This window comes from Canis lupus, chromosome 2, assembly GCF_003254725.2.
Source record: "Canis lupus dingo isolate Sandy chromosome 2, ASM325472v2, whole genome shotgun sequence".
Lineage (NCBI taxonomy): Eukaryota > Metazoa > Chordata > Mammalia > Carnivora > Canidae > Canis > Canis lupus.
This window is the reverse complement of record NC_064244.1, coordinates 63,153,606-63,177,575: the sequence shown is the minus strand read 5'-3', so window position 1 is coordinate 63,177,575 and position 23,970 is coordinate 63,153,606. Positions and strand designations below refer to the sequence as shown.

At 50.5% G+C, this 23,970-nt stretch overlaps 1 protein-coding gene across 5 annotated transcripts in view; it reads left to right on the top strand.

The window, feature by feature from the left end:
• NOD2 (nucleotide binding oligomerization domain containing 2) overlaps window positions 1-23,954 on the top strand; it is a 36,418-nt gene extending 12,464 nt beyond the window's left edge. For 2 of the 5 annotated variants that reach the window (XM_025447548.3, XM_025447547.3), the window contains exons 2-10: window positions 3,997-5,812; window positions 10,358-10,441; window positions 10,659-10,742; window positions 13,039-13,122; window positions 14,972-15,055; window positions 15,810-15,893; window positions 17,430-17,513; window positions 20,977-21,060; window positions 22,582-23,954. In XM_025447548.3, the coding sequence (XP_025303333.1) occupies window positions 4,017-5,812; window positions 10,358-10,441; window positions 10,659-10,742; window positions 13,039-13,122; window positions 14,972-15,055; window positions 15,810-15,893; window positions 17,430-17,513; window positions 20,977-21,060; window positions 22,582-22,654 (2,457 nt within the window). In that variant the 5' untranslated portion in view covers window positions 3,997-4,016 and the 3' untranslated portion in view covers window positions 22,655-23,954. Of the gene's footprint in view, window positions 1-1,373; window positions 1,480-3,996; window positions 5,813-10,357; window positions 10,442-10,658; window positions 10,743-13,038; window positions 13,123-14,971; window positions 15,056-15,809; window positions 15,894-17,429; window positions 17,514-20,976; window positions 21,061-22,581 lie in introns of all 5 variants that reach the window. The other 3 variants (XM_025447546.3, XM_035713517.2, XM_035713518.2) reach the window with 3 other exon arrangements.
• The last annotated feature ends 16 nt before the right edge of the window (window positions 23,955-23,970 follow it).

Here is a 23,970-nt window from a genome sequence, read left to right as displayed (position 1 = left end):
GTGGATCGCTGGAGGAAGGGCATTCCAGGCGGCATTGAGGAGGGGACAGCCTCAGCAAAGGCCCAGAAGTGGGAGCATGCTTGATATTTCCAGAGAACCCAAGGCTGGTGTTCTGAGTAGAATGAGTTGGGGAAGAGCAATAGGATGTGAGGTCAGAGAAGCTAAGCAGAATCCTGATGGTCACAGACAGTACTTTTGTCTGTTTGGAGCCTTACTGTTGAACTTGGCTTTTTGCTCTGAGAAAATAAGGGAGGTGTTGGGCCATTTGTACACAGGGGAGGTATGATCTGGCTTTTATTTTTGAAGAATAACATTCTGCCTGCAGTGTTGAGAATAGATTATGGGGACAGAGACAGAAGCAGGGACACCAATTAGGCAGCCTTTGCTATTTTCCAGGTGAGCAATGATACTGGCTTGGATGGTGGCATAGAGGAGGTGACAAGAAGTGGCAGGGCTCTCTAGCTGTGCATTGAGTATGGTAGACACTGGCCACATGTGGCTCTTCAGCACTTGAAATGTGGCTGGTCCACATGGGATTCTCTCCCAAAGACTTAATATGAAAGAAATAATGTAAAATATCTCATTTTTTAATACTGGTTACCTGTTGAAATGGTCATATTCTGGCTTTTGGGCTAAATAAAGTATATGATTAAAATTGATTTCATTTATTTTTTACTTTAAAAATATGGCTACTAGAAGACTCAAAATTACAAATACATCTCTGGTTTTTGTGTCTTGCATTATCCTTCTATTGTGCTGTTCTGAAAATGTGTTCAAGCCAACAGGATTTGTTGGTGGATCGCAGAGGAAAGACTTCAAGGGTGATTCTGAGCAAGTGGAAGGGTGGAGGGTGGAGTTGACATTAACTGGAAGGAGGAAGGCTGCAAGTTGAGGGCTGGGTGTAGATTATGAGTTTGGTTTTGGGTACGTTAAGTGGGAGGTGATTAGGGGACATCTAAGTAGCGATGGTGGGTAGGCAGTTTTAGATGTGTATGTCCAAGTTTCAAGGGCAACTGTTCAGATTGGAGATGAAAATGTGAAAATGTGAGACTCGTGCTGGTATTTTAAGCCTTAGGGCTCCATGAAATCATCTCTCTTCCAAACGATTTCTAGCATCCAGCATTGTTTTTTCTATCCTTGCAGGTTTATAGATTTATGTCTTTTTTTCTTCCTGTTTCAGTGGGAGCCAGACCAGGTAGGTGTGTACCACGCAACACCATGGTGACTTCTTCAAACTCATCTTGCTGTTTGGGTGTTTTTCTGTCCTTTTGTTGTGGTGGAAGGGAGATGAAATTGTAGTAATCGGTAGAAACCTTCCCACTTCATCTCCACCAGCTTTTCTGGAAAGATACTGACTCTTGATCTCCCCATAGGCAAGGAGGCTCCTCGATCTTGCCACAGTGAAGGCAAATGGGTTGGCTGCCTTCCTTCTACGACATGTTCAGGAATTGCCAGTCCCGTTGGCCATGCCTTCTGAAGGTATATATATATATATATATGCATATATATGTTCTCAGTTCATCAGAAAGGGGAAGAAAGGCTATAGGGATTCACAGTGAAGAGCAAAACTCCAGAGCAAGATGCATCCATTAGAATTTCACTTACGGGCTGTTCAAGCCTCCCTAAGACTTAGTTTCCTGATTTCAAGGATAACGGCACCACTGACTCACTGGGCTATTGGGAGGATTGAAAGGATTACCATGTGTAATATTAGGGTTAGCTTTTATGACTTCCTGAGCTGCACAGTGATAACTGGAGCCGACTGCGCACTGAAGCTAATACAGCTGTTCCTCGCTAGCCAAACTCTTATTATCTGTCCTGAAAAGGATCCACTTTTGAGATAGGGTTGTTATCTCTTGATTTCTGTAATTTAGCTACTCACTATCAGAAACTCCAGGACCAAATGGATTTAGATAATGTGGTATCTCTCATTGCACATGGTCAGCAACCCAACCCAGGAATCGTGTGAGGTGGTGGTGGTGGGGGCTTGGATACCACAGCTAAAACATTGCAGGCATCCTGCCAGGTGCTTTATTCACGATATCTGTCCTTTGTGGCAACCTTGACAAATCGGTGTCATTTTTTTCCACTTTACAGTGGAAACTGGGGCAAGGAGGGTGGGCAACGAGGTGGGAGGATGGATCTGGTTTTATACTGTCTCCACTGCTGCTTTCCTTTTCTTGGGAGAAGAGATTGTCAGTTGTCAAGAGAAGGCGCAAGCCTGGCATATCTCACTCCTACATCTTTGTAGGGATTGCTTATTGGCAGTGGGCACCCCCCCGAGTTGTGGGTGGTGCTGGCAGGTAGATTTACCACCCTGGGCTCTACCCTCTGGGCAGCAAGCATGCCTGTGGGAAGGATGGCTAGAAGCCAGTGCTTGGCACTTTGGTGTGCACCACCTCCCTGAGAATAGAGCACAGACGTCAGTGTCCCAGCAGGGGCTCCGCAGCACAGAGCACAGCGCTTGGGTTGGCCCTTGGTTAAAGTTTGCTGTTGACATCATCAAGCACAGCCAGCTTTCATGTGTTGTAACTCTATGACACGGTGTCAGATTCCCCAGGGTGACCATTCCAAAATTGACAATTGACGTGTGCCTGTTTTTAAAATGAGAGAGACTTTTTTTTTTTTTTGAGAATTTTATATTGGTGGTGGTGTCTGGAAAACCTGCATTAGAACTCAGGGTATTAGAAAGGAAAGTCTATATTTTATGGTATCCATTCAGGGCTCCTGGTATCTCCAGAGGGCATTAAGAGCAGTGATAATCATCAGCTCTGAGAACAGAAGATGAAACACAAACACAGGGCAGGTGCTTTGGATGACCATAAATATAGCTTTGGGATGTTGTGTGCTCTGTGAGAATTACTTGTTAGTTTTGAATATTTGTTTGGAAACAGTGAGGCCATGATGCTCTAAGGTTCCCCCCCCCACCCTGGGGGCTCTGGACTACCACTTCCCCATTCCTTAAAAGGGGAACTGAACCCTGACACAGAAAGTGGTTTGCTCACATTGGTTATTAGGATGGTAAAGAAAAAACAGCAGCCCTGTGGACACACCCTGAGTGCAAGAAGGTTGCCGAGGGTTACACGAAGGAGATGGGGAAGTGAATCTGGATGCAGGACTCTTGTCCAAGTGCTTGACCCTGGCACCCTGGTGATCCTGAGACCAAACAGGGCTAGGTCGACCTGGATCATCCAGGATAATGTCCCTGTCTCTTTAGCTTAATCACATCTATCTAGTCCCTTTTTTTGCAAGTAAGGTAACATATTCACGGATCCTGAGGATTAAGACATGGCGCTGCTGTTGTGCCTACCAAACGTGTTAGTAATCATGATAATAAATACCATCTTTTGAGAGTTTACCACGTCAGACATTCTTCTAAATTCTATTTTATCTCATGTCTTTCTGTAACAGTCTTTTCAAGGTATGGATTGTCCCCAATTTTGGAGCTAAGTAAGTAGGAAGGAAAGGAAATGAGTGACTTGTGCAGGCTAATGACAGAGCCAGCTTTCAAACCCAGGCATATCTGACTTCAGAAACTGGGATGCTAGGCTTTCACACCTTCTGTTTTTCTTTAGAAAGACACAGTTGAGGTTGAGTGGTGAAGTGGCTTTACCTAAGGCCATCTAACCAGTATGGTGAGATGGGCATTGGCATGCAGGTCTTCTGATCCTAGCCTGGTGCTCCTTCTAATTTACAGCTGTTCTTGATGTCAGTAGTAATAATAATACCACTAGCTAACATTTAATCTAAATGCCTAAACACTGAATGAAGCACTTGACATGAATTTTCTTAATTGATCCATGTAGAGACCACCATTTTTCCACTTCACAGTGGGGAATCCCAGGCTTAGGAATGTTATAGCTTATAAGTGGAGAGCCAGAACTCGCATGCACTGGCTCTTCTCTCCATGCCTAAGATCACATTTCCCCATGCAGCCCCCTCAGGTCCCGTCTTGCTCACCATCCTACCTCATTGGCCTCTTCTTCGGTCTTCCAGATGCCGCATGTAAGAAGTACATGTCCAAGCTGAGGACCACGATATCTTCTCAGTCTCGCTTTCTGAGCACCTATGATGGGGCAGAGAATCTTTGCCTGGAGGAAATATATACAGAGAATGTTCTGGAGATCCGAACAGAAATGGGTCTGGCCAGGTCCCCGCAGAAGAGCCCTGCTACCCTAAGCCTGGAGGAACTCTTCAGTACCTGTGGCCACCTCAATGAAGATGCAGACACTGTGCTGGTGGTGGGTGAGGCGGGCAGTGGTAAGAGCACATTGCTGCAGCGAATGCACCTGCTGTGGGCTTCAGGGCGCGACTTCCAGGAATTTCTCTTTGTCTTCCCATTCAGCTGTCGGCAGCTGCAGTGCGTGGCAAAGCCGCTCTCTGTGCAGATGCTGCTCTTTGAACACTGCTGTTGGCCTGACTTTGGCCAACAGGAAGTCTTTCAGTTCCTCCTTGACCACCCCAACCGTGTCCTCTTAACCTTCGATGGCTTTGATGAGTTCAGGTTCAGGTTCTCAGATCATGAGCGTCACTGCTCTCCGACCGACCCCACATCTGTCCAGAATCTGCTGTTCAACCTTCTGCAGGGCAACTTGCTAAAGAATGCCCGCAAGGTGTTGACCAGCCGTCCTGATGCAGTGTCGGCATTACTCAGGAAGTACCTGCGCTTGGAAATCAACCTGAAGGGCTTCTCAGAAGAGGGCATTGAGCTGTACCTGAGGAAGTGCCACCGTGAGCCAGGGGTGGCCGACCGCCTCATCCGCCTGCTCAAAACGACCTCAGCCCTGCATGGTTTGTGCCACCTTCCTGTTGTCTCATGGATGGTGTCCAAATGCCACCAGGAGCTGTTGTTGCATGGCGGGGGGTCCCCAAAGACCTCCACGGACATGTACCTGCTGATCCTGCAGCATTTTCTGCTGCATGCCTCCCCGCCAGACTCTGTCCCCCACAGTCTGGGATCCCACTTGCTTCGAGGCAGGCTCCCCACCCTCCTGCACCTGGGCTGGCTGGCTCTCTGGGGTCTGGGCATGTGCTGCTACGTGTTCTCCGCCAAGCAGCTCCAGGCAGCACACATTGATGATGAGGACATTTCTCTTGGCTTCCTGGTGCATGCCAAGAGCGTGGGGCCTGGGAGCACCACCCCCCTGGAATTCCTGCACATCACCTTCCAGTGTTTTTTTGCAGCCCTGTACCTTGTGCTCAGCACTGACGTGTCACCGTCCTTGCTTAGACAACTCTTCATTTGTCATGGGCCGCGCAGCTCGCTGCTGGCCAGGCTTCTGCCCACAACGTGCGTGCCACGCTCAGAGCGCAAGGAGGGCAGCTTGGCAGCTTTGCTGCAGGAGGCTGAGCCGCACAACCTCCAGATCACGGCAGCCTTCCTGGCGGGGCTGCTGTCCCGGGAGCACCGGGGCCTGCTGGCCGAGTGCCAGGCCAATGAGGAGGCCCTGCTGCGGCTCCAGGGCCGGGCCCAGGGCTGTCTGTCCCGCAGCCTCCACCAGCACTTCCGCTCCATCCCACCAGCTGTGCCAGGGGAGGCCAAGAGCATGCACGCCATGCCCGGCTTCCTCTGGCTCATCCGGAGCCTGTACGAGATGCAGGAGGAGCGGCTGGCCCGGGAGGCGGTGCGTGGGCTAACGGTGGGGCACCTGAAGCTGACGTTCTGCGGCGTGGGCCCCCCCGAGTGCGCTGCCCTGGCCTTTGTGCTGCGGCACCTCCGGCGGCCTGTGGCCCTGCAGCTGGACCACAACTCTGTTGGTGACATTGGCGTGGAGCAGCTGCTGCCGTGCCTCAGTGTCTGCAAGGCTCTTTAGTGAGTGTCGCAGGGCAGTGCTGGTGGGGTGTGGTGGGCAGGCCGGCACTGAGGTGTGTGGTGGGAGCACGGTGCTGGGTTCCTGGGGTCTCGGCCTGGAGCCAGCCCCGCTGCCACCCCTTCCCTGGTCTGGGCCTTAGCTTCATGGCCATAGTGACAGCCAGGTTTATTGAGTGTCCTGTGTGTCAGGTGCTGTGTAACACACTTCCTGGAATTAATCCCTTTATTTTTTTATTTTTAAAGATTTTTAAAAAAATATTCGTTCAAAGGGGGGGCGGGCGGGCGGGGAGGCAGAGATGGAGCAGGGAGCCTGATGTGGGACTCAATACCAGGACCCTGGGATCACAACCTGAGCCCAAGGCAGTTGCTTAACCGACTGAGTCACCCAGGCACCTGAAATTAATCCCTTTAATCTCTGCACACGCCCTGGGCCATTGGCAGGGACGTTATTCTCCCCGTGATCCTCGTTTGAGGCCCAGAGAAACAAAGTGACTGGTCTAGAGTGACACAGGAAATGGCAGACCTGGGATTAACATATCATATCTTTCTGGTGCCAGGTCCTTGTTCCCACCAGCAACCTGCCTGTGGCTAGGTTTCAAGCTCGATGAGGACCTTGAAGTGACGTGCAGAGTTTTGTGCAAATATGTGTGTGCGTGTTAGGAACCACCCCAAATTTAAAGGTGACTTGTGTCCCATGAGAGATTTTAAAATCCCAATGAGATGAGAATGTCAGGATGCAAGAGCTAGAAAGCAGCTGCAGACTTGCACCTACCCTTTCATCCCTCGTGCAGTGTGGCATCCACATGAGGTTTTGCCGTCACCTGTACTGCTTCTAGCACTGCATCTGAAGGTGTGAGGTTCCCCTCTTTGGAACATCTGTTCCAGCATCTGTGGAGGTCTCTCCACGTCTTGGGCCACAGAGGGTCTAGCAGCCAGCATGTTTCAGGCTCCTCAGCTTCCCTTCCTGCCTTGAAAGGGGGATGTCCTCCTCCCCATTTAAAACCTCAGAAAGCAGAAGGGGTCACTTAAAGTTAAAATCTACTCCCAGCCTTCTGGGGCTTTTGGTTTATCCCTTACTTGGCCCTCAACAAGAAACAAGCCTCTCCTTGAATATATTAGGATGGTATAGCTTCTTGGGGTGGAGCAGCAAGGTTTCTTTTTCTCTTTGGAACAAACATATGCATATCTTTTTTTTTTAAGATTTTATTTATTTATTCATGAGAGACAGAGAGAGAGAGAGAGGCAGAGACGTAGGCGGAGGGAGAAGCAGGCTCCATGCAGGGAGCCCAATGCGGGACTCGATCCCAGCAACCCGGGATCATGACCTGAGCCAAAGGCAGATGCTCAACCACTGAGTCATCCAGACGCCCCAAACATATGCGTATCTATTAGAAACTGTGATGGCCTGTGTTATCCCTTTTGTAAGGCCCATGGCTGTAAGTTTATAGATATAATGTAATAATAACATGTAGCATATTTCATATAGTTAATGTGGATATTATAAATAATATATGTTATGAAAATATCCAGAGGAAATAGTTGACACATTTAAGTTGGGTGATTTGCAGAGAGTTCAGTAAAGGGACTGTTTACAGAGGCTTCGGCAGTAGTAAGGAAGAGCGAGAAGGGACAGTGCAGGGTCCTGGGGCCAGTGACTGTGGTGTGGGGGTGGGAAGAGGGCTATCACTCTCCTTAGGCCTAGAGGGGCAGAGCTGGGGGGCAGGTGTGGAGAAGGTTGCCTGATAGGAACTGAGACTGCAGAAGGCTGGGAGAGTGTGGGAATAAACCCTGGTCCTGCCTCCCCTTCCTGCTCTTGCCTTGACCACCCAACAGTGGGCCAGGGTGCAGGATGCCTTCTGCTGTAGTCCATGGGCATCACCCGCTCAGGACAGAGATCCAGGTAGAGAGGGGAAAGTGGATCTGGCCTGGCAAACAGAAGATGGCCTGCACCATACTCTATTTCCCCAGGAAGGACAAAACACCATATTTTCACTCAGGAAGCCTGAGACCTGTCTGTGAGACATTTTCCTGACATTAATATGAACATGGGTTTCTCTGAATAGTGGACCTGTTGTTCCCAAAGGGGTCCTCGAGCCCCAAGAGGTCAGGAACCACTGGCCTGGGTGATCCTTACAGACCAGTCCATCCCTAGAATGAATGGACCCCCTCTCCTCAGAAAAGCCCAGGTCACTCTCAGGATGTGGCTGAGGGTTGTTTGGGGGAGGGGCTCGAGGTCTGTCTCTATTTTCAGAGGATGGTCTGCTTCCTGTGCTTGGCCTATAGGTGCAAAGGAGCTTGTAGAAATGCAGATTCTAGGGCCTGTCCCCAGGGATCCTCAGTCCCTGGGTCTGGGGAAGTTTGTGGGAACCAGCTTGATTTTCCATGAGCGACAGAAGGCCTTGAGCTCTCTATACCGAAATTGCCAGCAGTGGGAGGGAGGGGAAATGACTCGTAGCTTGCTGCTTGGGCATTTCCTGTGTGTGTGTGTGTGTGTGTGTGTGTGTGTGTGTGTGTGTGTGTGTAAGAGAGAGAGAGAAAGAGAGAGAGACAGAGACAGAGACTGGCAAGGGGGGCTCTTCTGCCCTAGAGCCATACTGCCTCTCCCACTTGAAATGTTTCCATGCCAACAGAAACCCTCAGCCCCCAGGAAACCTGTCTACAAAGTGCCCCCATACAGGTTTCTTCAGGCCCTGGCTCTGACTCTAGGGTGTTCGCTTTCAGAATGTTTTGACTGTGACCCAGCGTGAGAGAGAAGGTACAAGCGGGCACACAGGCATCTAAAACTGAAACAGAAGCTTCACAGAATGACTTTGCTGCGTAAACCCTGATGCATGATGCCATCCACTGTTCTTTTTCCCTTCTAAAAAAAGCTGCTAGCACCTTCAGAGTCGGTTTCCTGACCCACCTACCGGTCGCTGACCTGCAGCCTGAAAATCACAGCTCTCGAAGCCCGTAGAAGGCCTTGGGGGAGAGGCATCAGATGTGCCGTGCTTCGGGGTGGGCTTTGGAGCCAGACCTCCCAGGCCAGATGCTTTAGGCGCTGTGCAACCTTGGTGCGGCCACTTCACTTCTCTGTGCCTCAATTTCCTCCCTTTAATAGACATCATAATAGTACCTATGTGATGGGCTTTTGTGAGGACTAAATATCTTTACTATTGAGAAGTCCCTAAGTCTAGTGTCCACACAGCAGGTGCTCCATGCATGTGAGCAGTCGTGATTCCAGGTAGCTTTTACCTTTGCCAGGTGCTCTCAGGGCTTTCTGTGCACTGGCTCTTTAAATCTTACTCTCCAGAGCCAGGTGGGGTTGGAAAGACCATCCCCTCCTTTCTACAGATGAAGGGAGCAGCAAATAGCTGGGAAGGGGCTGCTAAAGACCAGAATTTCCACTGAGGGACTCCAGAGCCCACGTTGTTAAGCTTTAAGTTAGGGTCTTCCTGATGTCCTGCAAATGAGGAATCCGGGGCACAGCTGGTAATATACACAGATCCCCGGGCCCCGCCCCACACATACAGAATTGCCAGCTCCAGGGCAGAGGCCTGAGAATCTGTATTTTTTAAAAATCTTTTAAAAAGGGGATCCCTGGGTGGCGCAGCGGTTTGGCGCCTGCCTTTGGCCCAGGGCGCGATCCTGGAGACTCCGGATCGAATCCCACATCGGGCTCCCGGTGCATGGAGCCTGCTTCTCCCTCTGCCTGTGTCTCTGCCTCTCTCTCTCTCTCTCTGTCTCTGTGACTATCATAAATAAATAAAAATTAAAAAAAAAATCTTTTAAAAAGATTTTTATTTACTTATTCATGAGAGACACACACAGAGAGAGAGAGAGACAGGCAGAGGGAGAAGCAGGCTCCATGCAGGGAGCCCAACGTGGGACTCGATCCCGGGTCTCCAGGATCACGCCCTGGGCTGAAGGCAGCACTAAACCACTGAGCCACCCAGGCTGCCCGAGAATCTGTATTTTAGAGATGCTTTCTGAAGATCTTGTGATCAGGTGTGTCTGGGAGAAGAGTGCTGGGCAGGGTCTGCCTGTGGGAGTGACGTCACTGGGGTGAAGTGCTGGACAGCAGGACGTCATTGACCACAGCCCACATGCTGGTTTTCCAGAGTCTTGGCCACTCTTATCTAACTGGTCTACCATCAGGTACCCACCATCCCCACCCAAGGGGGCGGGCGTACTGGCTAGTTCCCAAAACACCATCCCACCTTGGAACCTTCTGTGAGGCTGCTATGGTGATCCACTCTGTGTTAAAAATTGGAAACAGTGCCTCAGAGTAGGTCAGTGACCCCCGAGGATGCCAGTGTTCTCTAGCAGGAGCTCTGGGCCCCTGCTGGCTGAGCTGTCCCCCACCTAGGGCATGACATCAGCACTCTGACCAGGGATGGGGGTGTCTCCTCTTTTTCTGAGGTGCCCAGTCCTTGAGGTGTTTTCCAAACACACAGATGCTGGCACTTAGGGCATGAGTGAAAGTCTCTTTGGGGGGGGCCTTGTTTATTTGATTTTTCTCCCATCAGCTCCACTTTCAGATTTATTTATTTTGTGTTTTTTCAGCTTGCGAGATAACAATATCTCAGACCGAGGCATCTGTAAGCTCATCGAGCATGCTCTGCACTGCGAGCAGCTGCAGAAGTTAGCGTAAGTCGGGCTGGGGCTGCAGACATTGGGCCTTGCGTCCCCCCAGCCACTCTCCAGGTCATGCCACTTGGGCAGCAGCTTTGAGCTGGGCTGGGGATGTTTGTAGGGTCGGAGGTACGGGCAGTTCCTGTGCTGAGGGACCCGGCTACCCTGGACTCGGGTGGTCACTGACTGCTGTGCTCTGTCTCCATGGCTCCTCTCTTTCGGAACTTTCCAGGCTGTTCAACAACAAATTGACCGATGGCTGTGCACACTCCATGGCGAGGCTCCTTGCATGCAAGCAGAACTTCCTGGCGTTGAGGTGAGCCCGGGGCTTTCCTTTTCCCTGGAAGCTGTCTTCTGCGCAGCTGAGGCAGCTTGGTCTGGTCTGGGCCCTGGCTTGGCCTCTACTGGACTCGCCATCTCCTGGCTGCATATGGGGCCGGCATCTCCCTGGAGCAGGGTTGTGCCAGTGCTCTGACATCCCAGCAGACTCTGGACTGGCTCTGCTGAGGGCTGCCTGCCCTTTGGGCTTTAGCCCCCAGGGTTGAAGAGGGTCTCCAGGACCTTTTCCTTCCCGGTGTCTAAGTGTCATAAGCTCTCTGGGGTTACTGAGCTCCCTGATGTACACTGAGCAGGTGCTATGGGTGTAGGCATGCAGCAGTCACCTGCCACCGCAGCAGTGGCAGCCAGTCCCCGAAAAGCTCTCAGATGGTCCTTTCACCGCTTGGTGGGTGCCAGCTTTGTACTCCAGTCTGCCCAGCCTGCGTTTCTGCTGCTCCTGGTCCTCCTGGCTCAACTGGAATCTCCTATCTGACACCATTACGGCACTTCTCCTGCTGGCCCCTGGCTTGGCCTGGCCTCTCTCTGTGTGTGTGTGTCTCTCTCTAACCCTGGGATCATCTTGTCTCCTGGATTTATGTGGCAGTGAGAGAAGGCAAAGCGAACACTTGCTTTCATCCATTCTTTCTACCTGCTGGGCTGGGTTTGGGGATAGGAGCTGCCGTTTTTGCATTGCTAACCACGTAGCACATCTCAGGCAGAGCTGCTGCAGCCAACCCCAGAGGTGCCACACTGTACAAAGGACCCGCTTCTGCCACCACCACCTGCTCACTTCCCCCAGACTCAGAATCTTGAGAGCGGCTGTGCCCAGAGAGGACTGTGTGGTAGTGAGAAGGTGCCACACTCAGAACTTGAGGCCTGAGGCCTGCATTTTGGACGAGCATAGCAGGATCGTTGAGAGCATGGGGCTCTGGGGCCAGACCAATCGAGGTTTGGGTCCAAGGTCCCTGAGATTCATTTGCTGTGTGACCGTGGGTCAGCCCGGTGTCTGTGACTCTGTTTCCCCTCCGCAAAATGCAGATAGTAATTACAGCGTCCTCATAGGTTGTTGTGATGATTAAATGAGTTAATAACCTGCATAGAAAGCTGGCACAATGGAGTCAGTGCTTTATGTTGGGAGCGCAGTGGCTAAAAGATGGTGGATAATCAAGCAAGTTCTCAGTATGTTTGTCCAACAGGAGTTCAGACCTCTGAAGAGGGATTAGATGCACAAGAAATTTGTTGGGGAAGATGGTTATGAGGGGCACTGGGGGAGGGTGCTGGGGGAGGCTGGGAGCGTCAGCGGGCTGCTGGGCAGGTTTCACCCTAAGTGAGGGGGAGAGGGAAGCAGGGATGGCTGGGAGGAAGCATCATGGCCTTCAGTACAGTTCTGAGAGCACGGATGGCGGTGAGTTCCAGACAAGTTGGCCCAGCAGCATCTTGAGTCTCCCTGTCGCTGGCTGGAGCCACCTGTGGGAAGCTGGCCTCCAGACAGAGGCGACCTTGTGTTTCCCAGCACGGTAGCAGGGGCCCTTGGTTACATGGCCTGTGTGGTCAGAGGTATGAGAGGCCACCACATTCCTTCTCGAAGGGGACCTGCCCTACAACATTGTGAGTTAGAGTAGCTTCAAGGATCTGAAAGTTCTCTAAAGAGAGGAAATTTCGTGTTATCCATTCCAGGAAGCCTGGGGCTGTAAGAGTTCTGGGGAGCTCTCTGAAACTCTCTGAGGTATCTGGATGTGGTTGGAGCCTCCTGCTTCCAGCTCTGGCTCAGCAGGATCCCCTCCCCTCTCCCAGTGGTGGGCCTGCCCTCTTTTGGAACAGGAGAATGCTCCTCGCACCAGTGGGGGGCCCAGGAAAGCTTCAGCGGAGCTAAAGCCTAGCACTAGCTGGTGGCTGACACAGGAGGAAAAGGTGTGCGAGTGACTCACCCTCCATCCCCTGGGGAAACCACCTCCTGAGACACCTGCCTATTTGCCTCCTGCCTGTACCTGTCACGCGGCTTTGCAAAATAGATTTCCCCACTTCTTTCCCTTTGCAACCGGGAAATGAAGTAGCGGGAGCAGGAATCATTACTGAGGAGGTTCCCCCAAGCAGGACTAGAAGAGCACACACTGAGCCTGTTGGGCGGGCAGGAGGGAGAGAATAGGCTCCTGCATCCTACAGAGAGGTCCTCAAAGCTTTTCTCCGTGTTTCTGTGTCTGGGACACACTTTCCCACCATCACCAGCCCCGGGCTCTCTGGGCACTCACATCTCCCTGTGCCTCACTGACTTGGTCTTCTGCCTTCCCTTCCAGGCTGGGGAATAACCATATCACTGCCGCAGGAGCCCAGGCGCTGGCTGAGGGGCTCAGAGCCAACACCTCCTTGCAGTTCTTGGGGTAGGTTGGATTCTGGGGCAGAGAGACCCGCATGGGGAGGTTGGGGGATGTAGAGGTGGGTGAAATGTTTCAGCTGGAAGTTCCCCAGAGTCAGGGGCAGAGAGTGGGTGGCCCTTGGCTGCTTCGTGATTGCCTTTCACTCAATAAACAGGAAGTTCAGGATGTGGGGGGTTGGGGGCAGTGCCCATGAGCTGGTAGAAGGAAGCCCTCCAATCCTTGCTGGTGCTAGGGCTGTGCTTCTCACCTTCGTGTGCACCTCGGAACTATTTGGGAGCTTCTGAAGAATGCCATTGCCTGGGCCCCACCCTGAGGTGTGGGGCTTAGGAATCAGGCATTTTAAGAAGTCCCCCCAGAGGATATGCAGCTGCAGCCGAGGACAAGAAGCCAGAGAGGAGATGCAGGTGGCCCCGGGAGGGGAGGGGGCTTCACCAGGTCTTTCAGAGCGCTTGTTGCTGCAGGACTGTGCCAGGCCTTTCAGGGAGGGCAGCGATTCAGACACAGGGTGGAGGGCAGTCCCACAGACCACAGGTCCCCAGAGAGTGTTGGAGTGGGGGTGGAGGGGCGTCCTCTGGTTGCTGGGCTGAGTGACCATCCCCACAGTGGCAGCTGCCTCTCCTGTCCCTTCTCACCTGGTGTGAAGTACGGTCCCTTTGATGAGAAATGGGAGTTTGAGAACCCAAGACTGTAGGAAGACAGACTAACCTTAAGACTCAACCCATTTCACTGGTAGGCAAGCTGCCCTCAAGCTCCGTGTGAACCAGAGTGGGACCATGTTGCTTGAAAGGTCAGCACCTTTTCCAGGCTGCATTATCAGCAGCATAGAGTCCAGCACCAGGGTGGCCCAGCCCCACTAAGCTTTCTCCTGCTCGATTCACAACTAGTATATGGGGGGTGTTCTCTTTCAACACATGTTTATTAAGGCACCTTTCTAGACCAGGCACTGTGCTAAAACCTCCAGTTACTATTGTCTGATCCAAACTGTTCTGAGTATTGTTTTTTTCCTTCTTGCCTAACAATATATCTTTCGTACCATAATGACTTCCTTTTTCAGAGACAAGCTGCTTAGTATTCCACTGGCTGGCTGGCGGTCATCTATTTGAAGGGCCTCATGTTGAGGCACACTTAGGGTTCAGGTTTTTTTGCTGTTACATGGTTTTTTGCTCTCTCCCTGGGGCACAGAGCCATGTTGGTACATAGCCAGAACCCCATAAACATTTACCTAATGAATGAAAGTGCAGTGAACCTCATACCTCGACCAGCTTTGCTCACTTGTACACATACAGGTCCAGGCGAACTTCTTATGTGTAAACCAGCCCAGCCACAAGGTATGAGCTGGGTGCCACCTTTGCAAAGGGAAACATCCATCCAAACTGCAAGTGGGTCTGAAGGGGAAAACCCTGGAAGTGAAGGAGTTTGATGCCATGAAGGAATAGGGGATATTAGGGAGGAGCAAGAGAGAATGCTGGCTTGTGGAAAAAGAGTGACACTTGTTTCAGGTGGTCCCCAAGGGTAGCAGTTCCCCAGGAAGCAGATCTGACCTAAAGGTCAGGAAAAATGTCACAACTGCGTGAATTGCCATTGAGAGTGAGTTCCCTGAGCCTGAGGTCATGTGCTAGGTGGGCCTCTACTGTTCTGTAAACCTGACTGAAAAATATGAGTGCAGTATGGCTGTTCTTCCAAAAACGGGGAGGCAGGTCCACTTTGCTGGGACCTAGGAGATCCACTGAGACCTTTCTGGAATTGGGTGGTCCTGCCCCTCTGGTCTGGGACACAGAGAGGAAGGGCACTGTTAACACATGTCTAGGACATATAGCAGTAACTTACTGACCCAATTTGTTGGCCTTTTTAGGTTCTGGGGCAACAAGGTGGGTGATGAGGGGGCCCAGGCCTTGGCTGAAGCCTTGGGTGATCACCAGAGCTTGAGGTGGCTCAGGTAAGCTTCTGGGTCTGTTTGGCCACAGGGAGCCAGCAGGAGGGAGGAGCCTGGGCCAGTTTGGGAAGTCCTTCATTTGCTTGAACTTTGTTTTTACCCTGCTGTGTTAGGCAGTGGGGTGAAAGAAAGAGAGCCTTAGCTTTGGAGTCAGGACATTTGAGTCTTTCTGGGTTACTTTGGAGTGTCTCTTCTTCCTCTCAAGGATCTTGATTCCCAAGGGTGCCTAGGTGGCTCAGTCAGTGAAGCATCTGACTCTTGATTTCAACTCAGGTCATGATCTCAGGGTCCTGGGATCCAGCACCACATCAGGTTCCATGCACAGGGAGGAGTCTGCTTGAGATTCTCTCTCTCTCTCTCTCTCCCTTTTCCTCTACCCTCCCCTTTCTTTCCCCTCCTTCCCTCTCAACTCTCACTAAAAAAAAAAAAAAAAAAAAAAAAAAAACCAAAAAAATTCATTAAAAAGGTCTTGATTCCTATCTATAAATTGAAGATTTGTGGCTGGATCAGATATATTTTATCTCCAAGACCAACAGCAATCCATGAATAGTGGCTGCCCAGGGCATCATGCCAAGAAGGAGTTGAAGGCTGCTTCTGGGCTGAATGAAAAAGAGCACTGTGGTCAATTAGTAATGTCTGAAATGACACCCACTGTGTAGTTGGGCTCTAGGTGTTGTGCCTTTTGCCTTCCTTGGGTTAGCTTATCTCTGAGGACCCTCTGTGCCTTGACATGTTTTTGTTCCTTGATTCCATTCAGCCTGGTGGGAAACGACATTGGCAGTGTCGGGGCTCGAGCCTTAGCATTAATGTTGGAAAAGAACGTGGCACTGGAAGAACTCTGGTGAGTTGGGGGGATTCACAGCTCTTTCTTTATTCGCGGGCCTCATCTGTGGAAGCAGATAAAACAGGAGTGGATAATTGAGTGGTTGGCCTTTGAGTTTGTCTTTCTGTGTCCCAAGTGGCATGAAGCCTATCGAGCCTGGCGTGAAGGTCCTAATTCTTTTTGGGTAATTGTATTTGTGGGTTTGTATACTGCCTCCATACCGCATGATGGTTGAGAGCAGAGAGTCTGGAATCAAGCTGGCTGAGCTTCAAGGCCTGCTGTGATCTCTGGCAAGTCATATAATACTCTGTGAATCCTGGGTTTCTTACCCATAAAATGAGGGATGACTGCTTCCAACTGTAAAGCATACGTTACTCTATCAGAATGTTTTATTTCTAAGTCGAGTGCCCAAGAACACCAGAGAGTAGAGTGAGGGTCACCTTGGAAGGTGGAGTGGGGTTTGGAGGAACTGTAAAGGGGAACCATAAATTGTGCTTACGTTGTTGACCTGAAACTGATTCTCAGTTTCCCGTCCTTTAGATGCCTCTAGTCTGGTCTCCGTATGACATGTTCTGGGCAGTCCCTGATTCTATCAGGGAGATAAAATGTTGACTTCTCCATGAAGCAGGGGGGTGTTGAAACCCCTGATCATTGTCACAAAATGGATATTGTGGTGGCCTTGGCTGTCAGCAGGGCCCCCTGGCTCTGCCAATGTCCCATTGATTATGTCCTGCTTGGGCTTTACCACTTGGAAATTCTAGTTAGAGACACGTCTCCCCCGTGGGTCTATTGGTTATAAATACATTAGGCTGCAGATGATGGCGGGGGAACCTCCCATGTCCCGTGGCTCAAACCAGTAAAGGAGTTATTTCTTCCCGTTCAGCCGGTCTGCAGGCAGGCCGCCTGGGGTGGTGTAATGGCTCCATGAGGCCAGCAGGGGTCTGATACTGTCTCTGTCCCTTCACATGTCTGTGGCTTCACTGTCCTGGTTGGGTGCCTCCTGGTCCCAGATGGCCGCTATACCTGCAGTACTTCTGTGTCCCCACATTCAGTCTGTATATCCAGGAAGGGCAGGAGGTACAGGCCAGCGAGGCCTCTCTCTTTTAAAGAGCATTTCCAGGGCCCCCATCCGCCAATTTCCCCTTATGGGTTCACAGCTGAGTGGATGTTACTGGCCAACCCCGGCCAGAGTGGAGAGTGAGAAATGCAACTTTATTCCCCCCGCCCAAGCCCATGGTTGCCCAAATGGAATGAGACTTCCAATAGTAAGAAAGGGAACATGGATATTCAGTCCCTGGGACATGAGGAAACTTCTCATGTAGAGGAGGCCTGGGGTGAATTCTCTCCCAAAGACACCCCTGGAATTAAAAAATCTCACACCCTACTCTTCCAGTTCTCACTTTATCTGTAACTGTAGATTTTCATTTCAGATTTTCAGATGTTGGATTTTTCTAACTGGGGGTGCAAGCAGGTACATTCTTAGAATAATAAATGTTACCTCTTCCATAATAAATGTTACCACATCAACTGGATTTTCTCTCTTGTTCTTGCCAGCCTGGAGGAGAACCATCTCCAGGATGAAGGTGTGTGTTCTCTGGCCAAAGGACTTGAGAGGAATTCAAGTTTGAAAGTTCTGAAGTAAGGAGCCTATAAGCAGGAACCAGGATGATAATGATGTGCCCGGTGGGGGTGGGGCAGGGAGGGGCGAGGGGGTATATGTGGGCAGCTTCCTGCCTGGCTAACTCCCATAGGGTGACTTGGCAGTAGTGTCAGGGTTTCCTCCCAAGCACAGACGGAGATTCCAGGGCAAGCTGTTTACTCAGGAGGTGGTCCCAGCACACAGTGGTGAGAGGTCAGTGAAATGATGTAGGGGAGGACAGGGACCCAGTATCAGGTGTGGGGACAGTAACAGGTGTGTCATCAAGCATTATCACCCGGGGTATCACCCAGGGCAGCTGGGGCTCAGACCTGCTGGGAGGCTCCAGGAGCCTCTACCCAACTGGAGAGCGAGGCAGCAGGGGTATTTATCCACTAACTGCCTGTCCTCACTGGTGTGCCTGTGGGGATATGAATTTTCCAGCACTTCCAGTTTGCCCTGCACACAGCTGAGCACGCTCCTGGGGTCTGTAGCAGAGAGCAGAGGTTTTCCCAATGAGCAGCCCTCAGAGGTAGATGGGGAACCTGAGCACATGTGTGGGGGGTTGCTGATGGCATCTACTAATGGGGCTTCTGGGACATGTCCGCCCCCTTTCCAGGGGGCCATCTCTGGCTCCAGCAGACCTCTTCTGCCAATCATCTTTAGTTTCTCTCGTGTTATGCAGGCAGGCGTGCTTGCATTTATTCATGTGTGCATTCATTCATTTCTTTGTTGTGCATCCATGCGTGCATTCATCCATTTATGTATTGATGCAAGAAATATTTCTGGAGCACTCACTATGCCAGGCATTGTTGGATGACCCGAGGATAGAGTGGTGGAAAGAACAAAACAGGCCTCAGCCCCCTAGCTCTTAGATCTTAGGGGAGAGGCAGATAATGAACAAGTAAGCAGATATACAAGATTATTTATAATAAAGGCTCCAAAGAGAATTCAAGAGGGAGAGGTGTCAGGGAGTGTCTGGAGGGGCAGGGTTGCAGCTGCCTGGGCAAAAAAGCTGGCATTGGAATTGAAACCTGAATAACAAGAAAAGTTACTGTTCTCGTAATGTTGAGGTCTCAGGACCGCGCACTCCAGGTGGACCGAACTGCAAGTGCAAAAGCCCTGAGACAGAAGCAAGCTTGGTGGTTTTGGGAACAGTGGGCAGGGCCTGCGTGGTTAGACTGTAGGTAGGGAAGGGTAGAGGGAGAAAGGGGCAGGGTAAGGAGGCCACATAGGCCTCAGAGCCATGGGAAGGATTTGGGGCTTTTTTCTAGGGGCATTGAGATGCCTCTGGAGGATTTTAATCAGGGCAGTAACATGATCTGATTTATATCATAAAAAGATCATGCTTGCAGCTTTGTGCAGAACAGATGCGAGAGGGGTAAGATGGAAGTGGGGAGACCAGTCAGGAGCTCCTGCTGTCTTCCAGGCAGGAGATGAAGGAGACTTGGATCAGGCTGGTGGCAGTGGAGAAGGCTGGTGAAGGCGGGCAGGTGCTGGCTGGAGATTCTGGGGAGGGTCCAGGAGCCGGAGGGCTGGATAGTGGCAGTGTTGGTTGGAAGTTGTGGTGACCACTGCTGGCGGGCTCAGTGGGCTCAGTGGGCAGGTTCCCAGGCCACAGGGTCAGGGAGGGATAGCAGATGTGAGGAGGAGCCCAGCTAGTGATCATCATGGGCTTCTGTCCGGGCTCCCCAAGGCTGGCGCCACACCTGCCGGGGTGCCAGAGGTCTCACTTGAGAGGGACGTCAGGGCATCATCAGATGGTTCCTTGTGCTACAGGAAGGGTGGCATCTGCCCTGACAAATGTGGCCCCGGGGAAAACGCTTGCCTTCAGAGGCAGGCAGACAGCTGCCTCTAGGAGAGTGTCTGCTTTGCTGCCAGCCCGCCATCCACTCTGGCAACACTTGTTTGTGTTGCTTTGCAGGGGCGAGGAAGTTGCCAAATGTTTGGGGAAAACACTTCCACTCGTCATTTGGGTGAAATGGGGCTGGGAGGCCTGGGTGATGCCTGGATTGTCTAAGCTGGGATGCCAGGCTTTGCACACCGAGGCCTTTGGCAGTACCTGGTTTAGTATTAACCGAGTGTGGACGTGGCACATTTGTCCTCCCTCGCTGTTGCAGACTTACCCCAGTTGACCCGGCTGCCAGGTAATAGCAGCAGGTGCTGTCCCACGCTGCCTAGCCTCGAGTCTTATAATTAAGCACTCCTGAACTCTAGCATCCCTCACTGTTTCCCCATGAAAGCCAAGCTTGTTGGGGTGCTTGGGTGGCTCAATCAGTTAAGCATCTGCCTTTAGCTCAGGTCATGATCCCAGGGTCCTGGGATGGAGTCTCAAGTTGGGCTCCCTGCTCAGTGGGGAGTCTGCTTGTCCCTCGCCTTTCCCCTGCTTGTACTCTTTCTCTCTCAAATAAATGAATAAGATTTTTTTAAACCAAGCATCATATATATATATATACATATATATATATGAATATATATATATATATATATATATATATATATATATATATATCCCCCTACATCTTTCTTTTTCTAGGCAGAGTGACTGCCAAACATTGCTTAAACGTGTGGGCTCTGAGGGATTGGGTTTGGACCCCAGCTCCACAATTACCCACCATTTCTCCTTGGATTTGTGCTCAAATAACCTGGAGTGTAAACAGGGGTAAAAAGGACCCTGCTTTTAGGGTTGCAAGCACCACTGAAATGATAGAGGTATCAAGCTGGCACGTAGTTGGATTTCAGCTAATATTGGCTGTTGTTATTATTAGTACTAGCTTAGGGTCAGCTTCCTGGATGTTCCTGAAATCATGGAGGGCAGACATGTACGTAGTGGAGCTGTCTCAAGAGCCAGGCTATGAGCTAAAGGACAGCATGGGGTGATGGCTCTTCCCCTGCTGTCCCTGACCAGGTGCTTCTCCCCGCCCAATTGCCAACCTTGTATTTTCTCAAATCCATATCCCTGTTCTCCCCCATCTCCCCCCAGATGAAAATATTACTCTTCATTGATTATTTCCCTTCAGTTGAGTATTGTGCCCAGTATACCACAGAATATGCCATCCTTTTGTTTAATTCTTAGACTCCGTGAGGTAGATACTTTTGTAGGTCTGTCTTACAGAGGAGGCAATTGGGACTAATTTGCCTGAGATTAAAAAGGAAGTGGAATACATTGGATTGGAACCCAGCAAGTAAAATGCACATACTTAACCCCCATGCCATAGCAACTTCCTAAGGCAGTAGCTACTTAATTAGATACATGACTGTGGATAGCGGAGGGGACAAGTGTGAATTTCCCTTAAGGCCTTGAGCCTTTGTGGATGAGCTCGTTGGGAATCACAGGAGAGGGACATGTCAAGGGGACAGGTGGGCTTCTGTAGGCTGGCCAACTCCCAGAGCCTCCTTTAATGGGACAGGCCCAAGAGGAGAATCAAGCATCCTTGAAGCTCACCTGTCCATCTTACTCTCTAGGCTGTCCAACAACTGCATCACCTACCTTGGGGCAGAAGGCCTCCTGCAGGCCCTGGAAAAGAATGATACCATCCTGGAAGTCTGGTAAGGCCCCTGGGCAGGCCTCTTTACCTCTCTGAGCCTCACTTTTCCAATCTGTAAAATGGAGCCAGGAGAGAGGGATACCTGGGCATTTTCCCTCTGGGCCCTGACATTCTGTAGCATTCTGCATGCAATGGATCTAATCTCTCTCTGGGAAAGATGTTTTTATATCTCCAAGCATGGACCAAGTGGGTTTTTTTTTTGTTGTTGTTGTTTTTTTCTTTTAAGTGATTTGTTTTTAAGTCCTGAGTATTCAGGAATACTTCAGTTCCAGGTAACAGTGTAAGGAGGGGGTGTGGCGGATGAGTGACACAGCCACAAGAACTCCGGGCCATTACACCTGCCTTCCTAGATCAAGGCTGTTGTATCAGAGCCTTTGGATGGAGGTGACATCGGCAGTGGGAAGCGGGTACTGTTGCACAGTGTTTCTAGATCTTTATAATTAAAAGCCATGTTCCTTCATGCATTTGAAAAAAGCAGTGAGTCACAACTTGAGAGATTGATCCTCCTTCTTTCCAGGGATGTATTTATCACTCACCGAGTTAGTAAAAAGATTTCCTCTGGCTTAACATGTTAAGAGTGAATGTCCCGCTATACCCATTTCAGGCTCTGGGCTAGAAGCCAGCCTTTTAAAAGTAGGAGATTTCCCCATGGAAATCTGTTTTTTTGAGGTTTCTCCTAAAAGCTTCCAACTCTGGGTTCCTACACAGAAAATGCTGGTAAGTAAGCAGAGTAGAGAAGGACTGATCCCACTCAGCTGGGCAGACTGGCTCATGCTGACCATAGCACGGCCACCAAGCCTGTCGTCTTGGACCGGCTACTTGGACTGCTACATATTACCTGTCTCATCCCTGCGAGCTTGTGACCCTTGCTTTGCATATGCAGATTGACTGCTCTCTCCCTCAAAAATCCTATCAAGACAGCAGCAACAATACATATCGCAGGATGAAGTTAAAAATAAAGACTTGTAGGAGTCTGTCCTGGGAAGAGATTTTTTCCTTTCTGGATGATTGTGTAATCCCTGTAGGCCATGAGGTCCTCAGGGCCTGGGCAGTGTGTGGGTTTTTGTTTTTGCGTTTGTTTTAAACCATCGCATGGTTATAGGAAATGTCACATTCTTGTCCCCGGGGGAAGGAAGCCAAGATCAGGTTGATATTTTAAGGGTTCTGATGTTATTTGCTGCCTGTTGGCAGAGCATGGGAGGGCATCACGGCTTGCTCACTGCATTCTTGATGGATTCTGCTGTTGCCTTAAAAAGAATCGCTGGCCTTGGGGAGTCGGGGCCGGCTGGGTCTGGTGTGGATTTTCTCTGCAGAGTCACGGAGGCTTGCTTCATCACATACAGTGATTCACGAGCCACCTGGTGGACCGGTGGACCGAGCTAACACCCACATGGGAAGGCTGTGGCTGGGCTCAAGGGGCCAGGCCATTTAGGCCTGGGGCTTAGAAAGTAGCGGCTTCTAATGAAAAGCACCGCTCTGGCTCAGTGCTCATTGAAACCCCTCTTTGCTTTACCCCCTTTAGGCTCCGAGGCAACACTTTCTCCTTGGAGGAAATGGAGAGGCTCAGCCAGAGGGACACCAGACTGTTGCTCTGAAGCCGGGGGGGCCAGCATTTATCTCAGTTTGTTTGCGAACAGGCTGTGGGTGTGGGTCCTAGAAGCTGGATTACATCTGGCAGCAGCCCATTAACGCAGAGCTGCATCCTGCCCAGGGCAGGGCTGGCACAGTGGGTCATCTTTGTTCTGGCAGAAGAAGGAGCGGAGGAGCGACAGTGCCCCTCAGAGTGGACATTTCTGCAGCCTACTTCTGCATCCAGTTGTTCCCAAGATTCCGTCCATGGAATGCAGAAGAGGGCCAGCTCCTCTCCACCTGCAGCTGGTCTGACTTGGGTCAGTGGGGCCCATGGGTGTTACTGCATCACTGTGTGCCTGTTGCTGTAGAGACCTAGATCCATATGAGAGGCCCCTTTCCACCTGCTTCACAATGAGGAGAGGGAGTCAGGAAGCAGCTTTCTGCTGTCTTAACTCGTGGGTCGTGATCTATCCAGGCCGTTCCCCACCTCTTGTCCCTCCACCCATCCTGGACCCCTGCACCTGGCACTTCCTTTGTGAGTAAGGATTCAGAATACCGGTGTCGTCAGCTTTGATATTTTGAGCCTCCCTCTACCACACCCCTACCCCCACCCCTACACCTGCGCAGAGTGGGAAGGGCTCTAATTTACCTGCCATCCTTCCTAATACTTAAGACATTATTGAAAGGGAACACATGACAGCCATTTGTTCCCCAAGACATTTTGGATTGTCAAGAAAAATAAGACCATGCTACAGCTGATATCACACACACACACACACACACACACACTTCCATTTCCAGTGAAGTCAATTAGTCTTCATTCAGTTAAGCCTTTGGAAACTACTCCCCACCAGAATGCAGTTTTTAGGATCAGTCTGGGCCAGAGTTTTGAGCAGTCCCACCAGGTCTCCTGTTGATGCCTGGGAGCTGGATTCTGACAGCCGACTTCCAAAAGACATGCATAAGAGACGGTCCAGTGTTATGTGACTTAAAGTTATGGATTAAACGTTTACAGGGGCAAAATCAAAGCCTTTTCCTTACAAGGCACATGTTTTTCTGGATTTTCTCCAAATGATGCGTGAGGCTTCAACCTCTGTAAACTCAGGTGCTCTGCAAGTGTTATTATTTAAACACTATTGTTTGGGATAACTGGTTAATATTTATAAACCGCTTTGTTATATTCACTCTGTTTTTTTTTTTTTTTTGTAAAAAACACAACCATGAATGTTATGCTGTAAATAGTCACAGAGAAGAAATCTGTGGAGTCCCCAAAGCTGTCTTCATTGTGACCAAACATTAAAAAACAAAACAAAACAAAACGAACATTCCTGAATGTTGT